This window comes from Myzus persicae, unplaced genomic scaffold, assembly GCF_001856785.1.
Source record: "Myzus persicae strain clone G006 unplaced genomic scaffold, MPER_G0061.0, whole genome shotgun sequence".
NCBI classification, from domain to species: Eukaryota; Metazoa; Arthropoda; class Insecta; order Hemiptera; family Aphididae; genus Myzus; species Myzus persicae.
Window position 1 is genome coordinate 27,175 of NW_019101213.1, and position 14,224 is coordinate 41,398.

At 27.3% G+C, this 14,224-nt stretch overlaps 1 protein-coding gene across 4 annotated transcripts; it reads left to right on the forward strand.

Moving 5' to 3' along the window:
- Positions 1 to 327: 327 nt before the first annotated feature.
- On the forward strand, positions 328 to 6,317 carry LOC111028220 (clavesin-2-like). Of its 4 annotated transcripts, none has more exons than XM_022306772.1 (5): positions 328 to 610; positions 1,223 to 1,409; positions 3,729 to 3,927; positions 4,036 to 4,372; positions 5,655 to 6,317. In XM_022306772.1, the coding sequence occupies exons 2-5, from the start codon at positions 1,232 to 1,234 to the stop codon at positions 5,802 to 5,804; spliced, it is 864 nt and encodes a 287-aa protein (XP_022162464.1). In that variant the 5' UTR covers positions 328 to 610; positions 1,223 to 1,231; the 3' UTR covers positions 5,805 to 6,317. The 4 variants fall into 4 exon arrangements, with proteins under 4 accessions (XP_022162464.1, XP_022162465.1, XP_022162466.1 ...); XM_022306773.1 differs by lacking the exon at positions 328 to 610 and adding an exon at positions 658 to 979; XM_022306774.1 differs by lacking the exon at positions 328 to 610 and adding an exon at positions 658 to 917.
- The last annotated feature ends 7,907 nt before the right edge of the window (positions 6,318 to 14,224 follow it).

Here is a 14,224-nt window from a genome sequence, read left to right on the forward strand (position 1 = left end):
GTTTACAAGTATTAAGTGGTTCTACTATAGAGGCACTATAGGGCCTTACGCTACAACAAATTGTTTTAATTATTGTTTTTTCAGCTCTGAATAAGAAAATAATGTTGAAATAGTTTCAAGTCACCCAGATTGACTCTGTCGGTACCTATAGTATTCTACCATTAGTATTTAGTACCATAGAACAATAATACTAGTAAAGACAGTATAGTATTCAATGTTGTAAATGAATTTTACAGGATTATAATATTACGATGATATTATTTAGTCACGCAGCAGCAGCTGCAGCTGGAGTTATCACATCCTATGATAAGACATTATAAAACTGTATGGCTGTATGCCTATATCTGGTATAATATTCTCAGTTCTCCTATAACATAAACTGCTACCGATAATATTGTTTGTTTTATCAATGTTTTTCGCCTTGTTTACACAATAACGTAAACGTAAAGAAAAACGTTTGTCTACTGTCGACATCACTGAAGTCTGAAATTGACTCACTTTAGTCACTGTCTACCCTGAACGACACTATTAGGACTGAATGTCTGAATGGACTGATACGTGAAACAGTCGGATGTCGAAATAATAATATCGACATCTATTACCGTCGTAGGTAAGTAGTAAGAACTTGTATTGTTCTATAACAGATGTACCTACACAACAACACTACAGTAATGGGTAATAATTATTAATAATAGGTATACGTAAACGCACTGCCTACCAACCACTGTTACGACATGATTGCGTTACACCACTTGTTGATCCATTTTAACATTATTATTATAGCTGAATAATAATATACTCTACAGGGTGTATGACCCTACAATAGTAATGAAACACGCTCAAAACCACCACGGCGACAATGTCAAAGTTCTTATACTTCCTTCCGTTCATCGTTCATCGTTTTGATAGTGTGATGTGTAATGACCATAGTATTAGTATTTTAGTAACGTGATTTATATGTTTTTACTACGTATTAAAAGTAAGAGGTCAACTTTGATAATAATACCCACGCACATATTTCTCGATCAATCTTTGTCATACATTATTGATATTGAGTTAATTATAGGAGGCACCACATCACATCGTTATTATTAAATTATATATGGTAGATACAGTATTACAGTAATATTGTTAGTGATTGACCAATTCTGTTGAGAGTTGTTTGCTTTGATGAGATTTTTTATTTTGAATTTATTCGTGACTGATATTTATTACTTTTTAGTTGATTAAAATGGCAGAATATGCAGAGTACCGGCAAAAAACCTTGGATAATGTTTTAAATTTTAACTATGGTATCGAGTTATTCCCTGGTTCAAGTCAAAATCCGGTAATTAAAAAAAATACTCGGGAAGAAGCTTTGATTAAATTAAAAAAGTTGCTCAGGAGTAATGGATTTGCCTTTCTAGCCGGTAAGTTATAATATGCTTTGTAATTTAACAAATTATGAATAAGTTAACTAATTACTATGGACTAATATAAGAGTATATAAATAAATTTAATTCAATACCAAATATATTTTTAATCCTATGTATTGAAATATTTATAGGTACTTATATACTGTTTACTTATAAGCCAATAATAATTATTTATTTATTTGACAAGACAATTGTCTTGTATTTAGTATGTACTTGTCACTTGACTATTACGACCATTCATAATTGAACACTTTAATTTACAAGTGTTATATACTACAGGTAAACAACCACTGTACACTTAATTATACTTTTCTATTGAGGTAGTAATTCATAAATAACTGATAATTGTTTTTCTTTTCATTTGTAATGCATTGTAATTCACTACTATAATTTCAATACATTTCTACTTATTGAAAATCAATTAAATTCATTAGTTCTAATCTTACCATTTAAAATCATGCACACTTAAGTACTATACATTGTAAACTTAATTTACAGTATATACTGTATACTAGACACTGGGGATTAACAACTAAAGTCGCCTTGTAAGCTGAACTGAAAAGTTTGTGAATATAATATTATTAGGTTGATATTAGAATCAAAATCCAATAACTATACAATATTAGATAAATTACATTAGTATTTATAATTTGATGCTCAATATATTGAAACATAATTATTTTAATTTAGTTTAAAAGAAGGAAATGGAGAAAATGTTCCTATTTTGCTAAAAAAATGAGGTTCTGAATCATTAAAAAATGTATTCAATTTATGAAATATACTCAGTGACGACCACTTAATAAGATTGGCGATCAAGCAACCCCTGTTCATTACCTCCACCATGTCTATCATAATACCACCTCAATTTTTGTTGTGTTCTAAGACCTATGTGCATTCAAGTCTGTTGATAAGCATATTTCTAAACTTGACTAGGATACTTTCAGTTCGGTAGAGTAATGTGTGTGTCACCGTAGAAAAAATTCAAGGTTTATTAAAATATCAAATACAATTTAGACAACAATACAACACACATTTTATACATTACAGATGTAAAATTAACCTTATATTTATATTTATAATAAATACCTATTTAAGTTAATTAAGGTTTCAGTATTTATATTTTATCTCTTTTTTGTATATATACTAAAATAATTTAGGTACATTTAACTAATGGTTTGCACTTCATAGCTTATTTAAAAATTAAAATAATTAATATGCTTTTATAGGTCAAATATGTTATCATTAGAATCATTATGATTAATATGATTGATAAAACTTTATTATTAATAACATAATATGTTATAATAGTATAATATATTACATTTATTAGGTATATTACAATTGTATGTTTAAAAATATCTTATCATATATATATATATATATATAATATATATACATCAATTACTTATTGATAATTATTAATTCATTCATTTATTAATACCTATTGGTCAAAAAGTTAATTAATTTGTATACATTTTTATCAGTATTTGTAATTTTTATAATTTGAACAAACACAAGCATACCAAATTTATAACTAATACCAAACAATTCTCTTAATCTGAATTTATGAATGTCAAAGAAATAGAATAAAATATGTTCATAATTATTTTTAAATTAGGTATTCACTAAATGACTTTAAAATTTTGAAACTTTTATTTTGTTGAAAAATAGTTAACAATAACTAAAATGTATAAGCATAATTAATTGTTTGAATTATAAATGCCTAGTTTATAGATTTCTGATAGTAGGTTATCGTTAATTACCTATATTAATATTCACTAAATACTATTCATATAAATTCTAAATATTTAATTATTACTAAAAATAAATACTCTAATTATTTGAATTATTATGATTTTAAAAGTAATGGATAAAGATATTAAAGACTTATCACTTATGTGGTTTTTTGAACAAATTAAATATAGTAGAATCTGTTTGATTTAGATAATCGCTCAATGGTTACAAATTTTCAGAGTTCCGAACGGCGAACGATTGTATTTGGTCAAAAATTAATCAGTTATTGGGGACTAATAGATCACCACCCTATATGTCCCAATTAAGTAGATTCTACTGTATTGAAGAGTATTAGGAATAAGATTCTATAAGTATTAGATTTTGGGTTTCTTAAAAAAAGTATTTCATTTTACCTATTACTTATTGATGTAGTAAACTAGTAATGTTTAAATTATTTTGTCTGATGGAATTCTATTACTACAATTTATAATTATTATCTTCAAAAATATAAAACTTATGATTTATGCAAATATGAGTATGACTAATTATATGTTTGTTTCATATATTATGTATATTTAGAAAATAATAAAGAAGGATTTATAATGATGTTCTTATATGCACGGAAAATGAATGAGAGGAACGCATTGATTTTGATTCAAAATTATTATCAATTTAGAAAGGAACACGATCTATGGTTCCGTCGATTAGAACCTTTTGATCCTAAAATCCAAATGGCTATTCAAGATGGTTTTCCTTCTGTACTTTCAAATTTAGATAGGTTAATATAATTCATTTTCTATCTTCAATATTAACTTTTTAGTAATAATTAAGATTATTTTATTTAAACTTAATTTGTAATTGTATTAAATATATTTTTCCTTCATAGACGAAGCCGTCGTGTTCTTTTTATGGTTTGCTCCCAATGGAACATTGAACGTTATTGCTTACTGACTATATACAGAGCAATATTAGTATCTCTGGAACATTTGATCCAAGATGTGAATACTCAGTATAACGGTTTTGTATTTATTGTTGATTGGACCAATTTTACTGCTCGTCAGACAATGAACATCAGTCCAAGATTGTTACATGTAATGTTACAAGGATTACAAGACTGTTTTCCTGCAAAAATAAAAGCTGTCCATTTTATCAACCAACCGTGGTATATTGATGGCCTAATGTCCGTCGTTAAACCGTTTTTAAAGGAAAAAACAAAAAATAAAGTAAGAATATTTAGGAATTACTATTATAATTTTAATTTTACATATTATACATAATATGTGCACAAGGTGATTCACCAACCATGCTCACTTGAATTTATTCTTTAATAATACATTATTTTATTCAATTTATGAATTTTTGAATTTCATCTAAGAGGACGCTATCCCTGCTTTTGCTGTCTCTGTCTTACAAACATACTACATACCAAATTTTGTTCATTAGTTTCAGTAGTCTGCTGTTAGTTTTGATATTAAAATAAATTGAAATCTATTATCAAACTTATAGGTTAGAAAATTATCTGATCATGCATTTTATTATATTCAATATTTTAATTTTCAAGTAAGATATGAACATTTTAATTTTTGATATTTCACATTGGTACCCATATCTTGCTTGAAAATTAAAATATCGAAAAAATCGCCAACTCTTAAGCACAAATAATGTTCTTACCTTAAAGTTTGATAATAGGTTAATTTATTCTAATATTAAAACTAACAGCATATTATTGAAATTAATGAGCAAAAATTTGTCATGTCGTACATGTATGAGATGGAGACAACTGTAGATAAAAGGATAAGTATCATTTGGTGATCATGATATAACCTTCTTTTTTTCTAATGAGAACCACCCTTTGATATGTGTAGATACTAGATACCATATTTTGAAATACCTAGATTTGTTACACCATTAATGAAGTGTTTGTGGCGATACAAACTTCTTTGTTTTTCAATGAGAACTGCTATTTTTACTGTAAAAGGTCAATCCAAAGGTATTTTTAAATGTTAATGTATCTAAATAAAATTTTTAACAATTCATTTTTTGAGTTAATCTTATATACTTAGAATAATAATCAGTCTAATAATGCCTCACATCCAATATAAAATATATTTAATATTTAATCTAGTACCTACTTATTGTGCTTGGACAATTTTTACAATTATTATTACAATGATTTATTAATTTACAAATTATTTAATATTTTTTATCATTATTTCCTCTATATCTTAAATAATTTATATATAACTATAAAATATAATGGTAGTTCTTATTTTATTAAAATAAATTTTTATATTTTATGCATGATATTTTTTTAAATTGCATCAACATCTAAAATACTTAAAAAAATTATCTACAATTTTTTATGTACTTAAGAATTCTAAAAATCAGAATTTGAATAAATTCATTATCAAAGGAAAAAACTATTTTTGAGTGTTGTTGGTAAATCAACCTCTTTATTATATATATATTACAATACATATTTACTGTTTATTTTTTATCTCATAGATAATTTTGCATGGTTTGAATTTGAATACTCTACATGAATACTTTCCAAGAGATGTTCTGCCCTCAGAACTAGGTGGCGAACAACCTCCATATGATTCAAGGATTTGGTTAAAAAGTCTTTTAGGGTCTTCTTTGGGAGTTGATTTATAATTTTATATTATTACATTGACATTTAATTCACATTCATTTTCTTAGCGAGGACAGGTCTAAATATTTGTAATTATAATATTTATTATACATATTGTATTATATTATTATATCATTATGTTTATATAATTTACACAGAACATTTTTGTTCTGTGACCATAAATTATTAAAGTTTTATTTTGTTATTGGTGCACGTACAATTTTAAATTTCATACTCTGTAATTTAACATAGGTGGAGGTCTTGTTGAATTTCAACTATGGAAATATTTATTAGACATTATTACTGGTAATGAACTGATTTTAATACATCACAATATTTATTATTGAGTATAATTTTAACTTTTCTTGTACAGACATTTTTTATTTTTTATTATGATTACATACGGCTGAAACTGTGATACATTTTACGTCTATTCCAAAAGCACTTAGGTATCTCAATATAGTTTAATAATGTAGTTAAATTACTTAAATATGTGATGTCAGTATTAATATATTAGATGAATGGACCAATGGTGCTTTAAATTAGTTATTGTTAATGTTCAATAGATATTTTATTTTCATTTGTCATTCAAAATTTATCTTTCATACTATATCAATATATATATATATATATATTATATTAAAAAAATTAACAGATTTTTTATTTAAAATAATGTGTATCATGAAAATGTATCCAACAATGTTACCTTTTTTATGGACTTTAGATTCCTACTTCCTATAGTCTGTTAACCTTTTAATTGTATTGTTTTTAATCAAACAATATTAACATTTATTTTAAATTATGATTTTGCTACAGCCTACTGTTAAGCTACTTTTTTTGTTAATTATGTCTTTGACGCTTATATTGTTATTACAATCAGAATTATATGAGAGCAGAGGCCATAATTTCCCAATATTTAAAATACTCAGTTATTCAAATTAATTTATATAAAATTGTATTTATATTATGGCAAGTCAGCTATTTAAAAACTGTTTTCATTTTCATGTTTTAAATAGATTTTTGAAAGTACATATTATAATTTATTTTTTTATTAATAATTATTAACTATCTTTTGCATGTTTAAATATTGAAAAATATTTAACCTATTTTAAGGCATATAATTTCATATTTGTTGAAGTTATTTCATAAAGTTATAAACATTGTGTCATTAGCAATTAGCAATGTTTGTATATATTTATACATTTACGTATTTTTTTACTTGTAAATACTAAATACATATTTTCATTATTGCACTAAGTATTGCACTTAAATTGTACTTCTCATTATTTTGTATTTGTTTAAACAAAATGCTTATATAGTAATATATGGTTACCTTTATACAATAGACCAGAAGTATTCAAATTTGTTCATCTCCTTTGTGTGTTCCTAATATTTTGGCAGCTCTCATCGGATACAATACGGGTGATAGGTAATAATAATGAATTTAGTAGAAATAAAACTTAAAATGAACAATTGTGTTTCTTTATCGTTTTCATGATCGCTATAATGCAATTAATGCTTATAAATTATATACCTATATTAATTTTGGTTTCTGGTTCTTTGATGCAGCTCCCTTCATCAACTCCCAACCCTTGGGAACCGTGATGTGCAGTTTAAATTCTTCTGCAGTCTGCAATAGACCCAACTATAGATCATTAGTGGGAACATTTAATTGGACTTAACCATAGACATATAGACATATGTCAATGGATTTACCCCGAAGTATTCAATTGGGATAAGAAGAAAAAAATTACCTTGATAATAAAAAATAGCATTAATCTCGCTGAAATCTCGATCCGTTAATCTCCTAAAAAAATAATCATAATTTTAGTATTTCAATAAAGCCAACTTAACCAATGTTTAGTGACCCAAAACCACCATTTGCAAATATCCATTGGCTAAAATATGCGAACACCACTACTGCATTACAAAGAGCAGCATCTCCGACCTCTTATTGTTGAACCCAGTCTATCATTTTGACGGTCTTGAATGAGGATTTCAAAAACATCGTCTACACTCAACCCGCTAATCACTATAATATATATTCTCAGTTCTTACATCTATTTTAGTAAAGGTATATACTATATAGTAGTTAAAGTGCTCGTTTCAAAATGAATACCCACCGTTCTAATAAAAACTTGAAATTTTGTCATTTTGAGGTAGGTGGGTATTGTATAATGTATATATTATACATAAGTAGGTAGATAATGTTTTTCTTACATCTTTATCGTTTATACATAAATAACCTGTTATTATAATAATTATCATTAATTTGATTGTTGCGCTACAGCACTTATTATTTTGTTTGAAATAAATATGTAAATAATAAACATACATTATGCAGAATAGGTAGTAGGTAACTACTAACTATAGTAGATTTGTATCAGGTATTTATTTTTTTTTATAATAACTATACTGTCGTCTGTCAGTGTTGGTTAAGTTACTTTTTTTGCTAATTAAATTACATTACTAATTCCTTTTCAAAATTGTAAATAAGTTATTTTTAAGTTACGTTTTATTTATTTGGTCAAGTTACAATACTTTTGAGTTTAAAAAATAACTCAATTAGAATAGAAGTTACTTTATTTTCTAAAATATCTCTGGAGCTTTTTTTTTTTTTTCCGTTTGAACCGACAGCAGAGGAGGATCTGTGTGAACACTACTACTCCTCCATCTCTGGACATGTTGTCAATACCTACATCCGACGTTTAAGTCAAAGCTTGTTTTAATTAAAATTTTTTTATTATGTAATGACAGTCACAGAGTGAACTAATAATAGAAATAAAGATAAGAATTCATTCTAAAAATAACAGTTTATCGTTAAATAGTTAACACCCAATAGCTATAATAAAAATATCATAGTTCAAAAAATTGTACTTATAATGGGTACTTATAGGATTTACACACTACACACATTATCAAAAATTCACACAGTTCTGAAAATGTATTAAACAAAAAAAAAGAAACGAGTAGCTCATTTAGTTAACATTTTATAATGATGATTCTTTTAGATATTTATCGATGTATAAGATATTTTGTATTTTTATTAGGTAGGTAACTAGTTTTTTTAAATTATTGTAGATATAACATTTTTTCCTTGGTCATAAAACTTGAAAATGTAATACATAGTCTACGTAAGTTGTTATTAATGTGATTCAGAAAAAAAATTAAGCGTAAATTCACCATAGTCAGAATAATAACAGAATTTTGACAAAATTCATCAAAATCACGAAAAATTGCTAATTTTTTTTAGTTAGAAATTTCTTTTTAAATATTTCAAATATTTTCGAAAATTTAGTACAAGATTCTTTTTAAGTTGTTCTACCATAAATAAAGTTCAGCGGAAGTCAAATGAATTTTTTATGCGCTTTTGAAGTGAACATTTTTTGACATTGGATATTGACTCAATAACGATTTTTCATCAAAAGATTTTCTATTTTGTTGTAATTAAAATACGAATTTTATCGCCTTTTTAGTTTTTACATAATAGTCAAAATATTTTAACTCGTTTTGAGCCATTATAAATATTTTTGATTTTCATTTGTTTTTAGTTTTATTTTTATGAATATTGATACATTTTTTTTCATTGGATCACTACGTTTTGAAAATTGTATACCTACAGTGTTCCTTATAAGTTGTTATAAGAGTCAATAGAAGTGAAAAAATATTAAAGATACATGAGTACGATTTTGTATTAACGCTTATAGTTAAAATTTCGATAAGATAACACCTAACAGCGCGTTCTCTCTGTCATTGTATGCGTTTCGCTTTCGGTGTAGCGTCCTCTTAAGATATCTAAAAACCTCTAAAATGTGCAAATTATTTTGTAGTTAAAAATGTACATTTCAAATTTTATATAGCAAAGGATTGACAATTTAAAACAATGTTTCTCATAAGTACTTCGTACCAAAAAGTCAATTCATATTACTAATGTAGTAATGTAGTAATGTCTAAATAGTCTAATAGTAAAATAAATTACTCTAATAGCAATAACATCATAAAATATATATATGTACTTAGAAATATAGGTTGACACATAATTCTTCGCTCAGAATGTGTATATGAGTTTTGTACCTATATGTGCCGTCCGCTGACACGTACATAAAAAAATAGCCAGCTAAGTAATAAATTGTTCAATAGCACAATCTTGATTAAATACATTTCTTTTGATGTTTTGTAATAGGTTCACGTTTTCAACAAAACAAAAAACGCCGGCTAAGCAGTAATGTTACGCCATTTGACTAGCTTATAATTCGACACTTTACTATACTGAATACAAGTGAAAACATCGCTAGTAAACAATGATGGTAATAGCTGAGCAATATAATTTAATGTACCTATTAGATAAAATGTTAGCTGAAGATTATAGGATAAATCAGTGAAGGGTAAAGTTAGCAAATGCATTATACTAACAACTAACAAGTACCTTGTACCTAACAACAATATACTATATGTAATATGTATGCACGATGTAGATCTAACTCAATGACGGAACTATTTGGAAAATACATAAAGATTAAATTATCAATTATTCATTACCACCTCCAAGTAATTTTATTTCGCTTATACTCTTACAACCAGTGCCGCAAAACCGGGTGTGCGGAGTGTGCGGCGCACAAGGGTCTCAAGGCTTACATACATAAGGGGGGGGGGGCCCAACCTGGAGCAAACACTGAAATTGTCTTAAAACTCAAAATTTAATTATTCACAATACTTTTTTTTTTAAGTTGAAACATAAGTGTAGTTGTAACTTGTAGGTATACTAATATTAGATTAAGCAATGAGTATGTTAAAATAGGATGGTAAGTTTAGTAAAAGGTGGGTACCTATCAAGTATTCAAGTGTCAACGTTTCTAACTTTTTAAGTACTATCAATTTTTCCATAAGATCTATTTTTATCACGTCTATGGGTCGTTGTTTGTCGAATTGTCGGAAAAACAACAGACTGATAGCGGAAAACGACGACGGTGGACGAGTGATGACGTACACAACATTTATGGGTATTTAGTACTGGGAGGCCTCTGAAATCTGTTTAGTCTGCCTTTTTATTTTTATTAATTTTAGCTTATTCTATACCATCATTTATTCTTATTGTTCCCTTCGAAACAGATTGAATAAAACGTACGAACCAAAAAATAAATAATATGTAGGTGTACACAAAACCTAAAAATGTTGGCATTTATAGATTGTAATACTTACAGTTAAAAAATTAATTTAGGAAGGGGCCCAAAAAAAATATCGCTCACGGGCCCCTTATTATGTAGTTGCGGCACTGCTTACAACAGCTGAATCTAGAACAACAATTTTTAAAGGAAAGAAATGTTAATTTTCATCAATTATAAATTCCACACTATTATACACGTAGTATAACTGTATAAGTATCATTATACGTTTATGTATCAAATTACGATCAGATGGGACTGTCAAATGTTTATCGGTCAATAGTGAGTAGAACAATTTTGATGTAGGTACCTCGTACCCACCTAATATCTACATCAAACGATTTAGGCAGTTAACAATAAAGGATTGTGGGGGACGAGGTGACCGAGTGGTCTGACTCTTCCGCTGCGACGCAGCCGGTCGCGGTTCGATCCTCGGCCACCGGGCGGCATTTTTCTCCGGACAAGTCGCGGTGACCGGAGAGCAAGTGCTGCCATCCCCCACCCCCGGGGCATGGCAGAAACCTACGGGTGCCCCATTCGAAATTCTGCCAAAACAAACACACACGTGTTCCCCCTACCGTTCCAAAAACCTACAAACCATCAATACAAAAACCTACAGTACCTACTAATAGCTAATGGCCACAGTTGCCGGGCTCAGGATCAATTAAAAAAAAAAAATAAAGGATTGTAAAATATGTTTATGCCACTTTGTGGTATTATTCATATAAATAATGCACGACATTATAGCTATTTGAAAATATTAAAAATGTATGCCTATTCAATGATTATTATTTTTTAATAAGTGCATGAAGTTCAAATTTCAATAAAATTTGTTAAATCACAACAATTACTTGTATTAACAAAATACTACGATTTTCGTAAGGAGTTTATAAGAAATTGTCAAACCTACTTCCTACAAACATAATTTAAAAAATAAGATACTAAACATTGAACCAATTACCATCCACTCTTATTATAGCCTATAGGTATACCATGAATTGCTTCTACAATTTATTCAAGATTATCTAACCATTTCTTGTAGTAGGGTACTTATTCGAATTATTAAACCTCACTGTAGTCTTTTTGGGCCGCTGTCCCCTATAACTAAAATATTAAAATATCACAATTGTTTTATAAATTGTTTAAGTTTAAATTTGGAAGAAATTACATATTTAAACCTAGAATAATGATTTAATACAAATATATTACATAATTTATTTGCAGGTCAGTGTGTAGAGTTTTATTAGAATATACCAAGGAGATTTTGTTAGTGTGCGTATATGGGCGAAAATATTGTCTTTATAAAAATAATTATCTCTATAACTATAGTTAATAGTAATAAAGTTATAACGCTTAAAAATTCCAAAAATCAGATTTATATCCATTATTTAAAAATAAAAATGGCGTAAGCATCCTTATAAAATCTTCTTATATATTGTAATACCATTCACTAGACGGACATATTGCACCCTTAAGACCGAAAATCTCAATTATTTGAGTCATTGATAAATTATTATAGTACTATATTGTATTCATATTATAAATTATATGTTATGTACCAAGCATGTTCACGACTCACTCCTGTTTTTCCTTAGTAATACAATTGTTCAAAATCTGATTTTCGAAAAACTTTTGATGACACTCGAAAAATTAAAATATTTATATTATTTACAAATATTATTTTTATTTTTAATAAAAAATAACATCACAATGTAGATATTAATATCTACAGGCATGCTCGAAAAAAAAATATAATTTTTGGCATGTAGGGTCAAAATAATTTGCCACTCCTACTCTGTAGCTACTGGCTAGTGATTCAAACGAATGTTGAGATTATCAGAATATTAGTTCAAATTACAAAATCGGATAACTGGTAACTCGTAAAACTATAAGGGGTTAAAACTGTTCCGTTTCAATTTTAATTATAATAGTTTTTAATTTTTTACATAAATTGTATAGATCCATCGTTGTACTATTTATTATAAATTATAATATTAAATCTGTCTAATAATAAAACAATTCGAATTACATTATGATAATAGTAATCAAAACGTTGAAGGTATATTAACAGGCAGGTACGTTTCTTATGAGCTATTTGAAGTTTGAACTCGCCCACTTTTTAAATTATAAAAATACCTATATGGCTACAATGGCTACATCAACAAATGCACGAAATGCATCCATTTACCGAATCACTTTTAAACTAAAACATTAATTATGAATGATATGACCAAAATGACAGTGTATTGATAAGTCTTCCTAGTTCTTTAATGTTCATCGTGATTTTATTTCGAAACTTGTTTAAGTGTTTTGAAAACAAAATGGTTATAGTGTTATACTTATTACTTGTTGCATATTCTCTCTTGGCGCTTGTCTATGCTTGTATCTTATTAAAATCGAATAACAAATATGTTTACTTACTACGATTTATTACAAGTTACAACGTCACAACGATTGTGTTTACATCGTTGTCGAGATTCGATAATCGAGATGGAGGATATTATTAAATATTATAATATTATATATTATAGTTCCTATAAACGTTTATAGTAGAAGTGGGTATGTTACAAGACGTGTATGACGCAGGGAAATCTGGTATATAAATTAAATACATCCGGAAATGAATACAATAAATTTTTTAAATCACGTCACCTTATATAACTTGTTGATCAACATTGTAGACTTGCAAAACAAAATGCGTCAAAATTTGAAACCAGTTTTTGCTCGGGTTTTTGCTAGTTCTTGCCAGCGTATGTTTATTTTAATATATAAAATGTCGTATTATAAATTATAAATTATTATTTATTATAATATACAATTATAAACGGGTAATAACATAATGGTATACGTATAACCTCAATGCCGCCGTTTTTGTTTTTCTGATGGAAAATATCCACGATAAGATTAATTTCTTATTTTCTTCCACGATATTATTTTGAATTTTTGCTATACAAACTAAAATACTTAATAGTGTACAAGCATAAATGATAGTAAATAAATAAATAAATTTAAGTGGAAGTCTCAATCTTATGGGTCGTGGGACAACTATGGTCAAAATGGAGACCCAGTGTCCTGCAGGGACGCCCGCAGCAATGTAGCTCGGGGGGGGGGGGGGCAAAAAATTGCAAGTACCTAAATAGTAAATACTTATGGGAAGATTTACCGCTACACTTTCATCTACTCATACTGAGTAATAGTATCGTTTATAATTTTTTAAAAATCAAAACTAATTTAAGTAAATATAAAATTACAGTAATTACACTATTATTTATAATATTTCT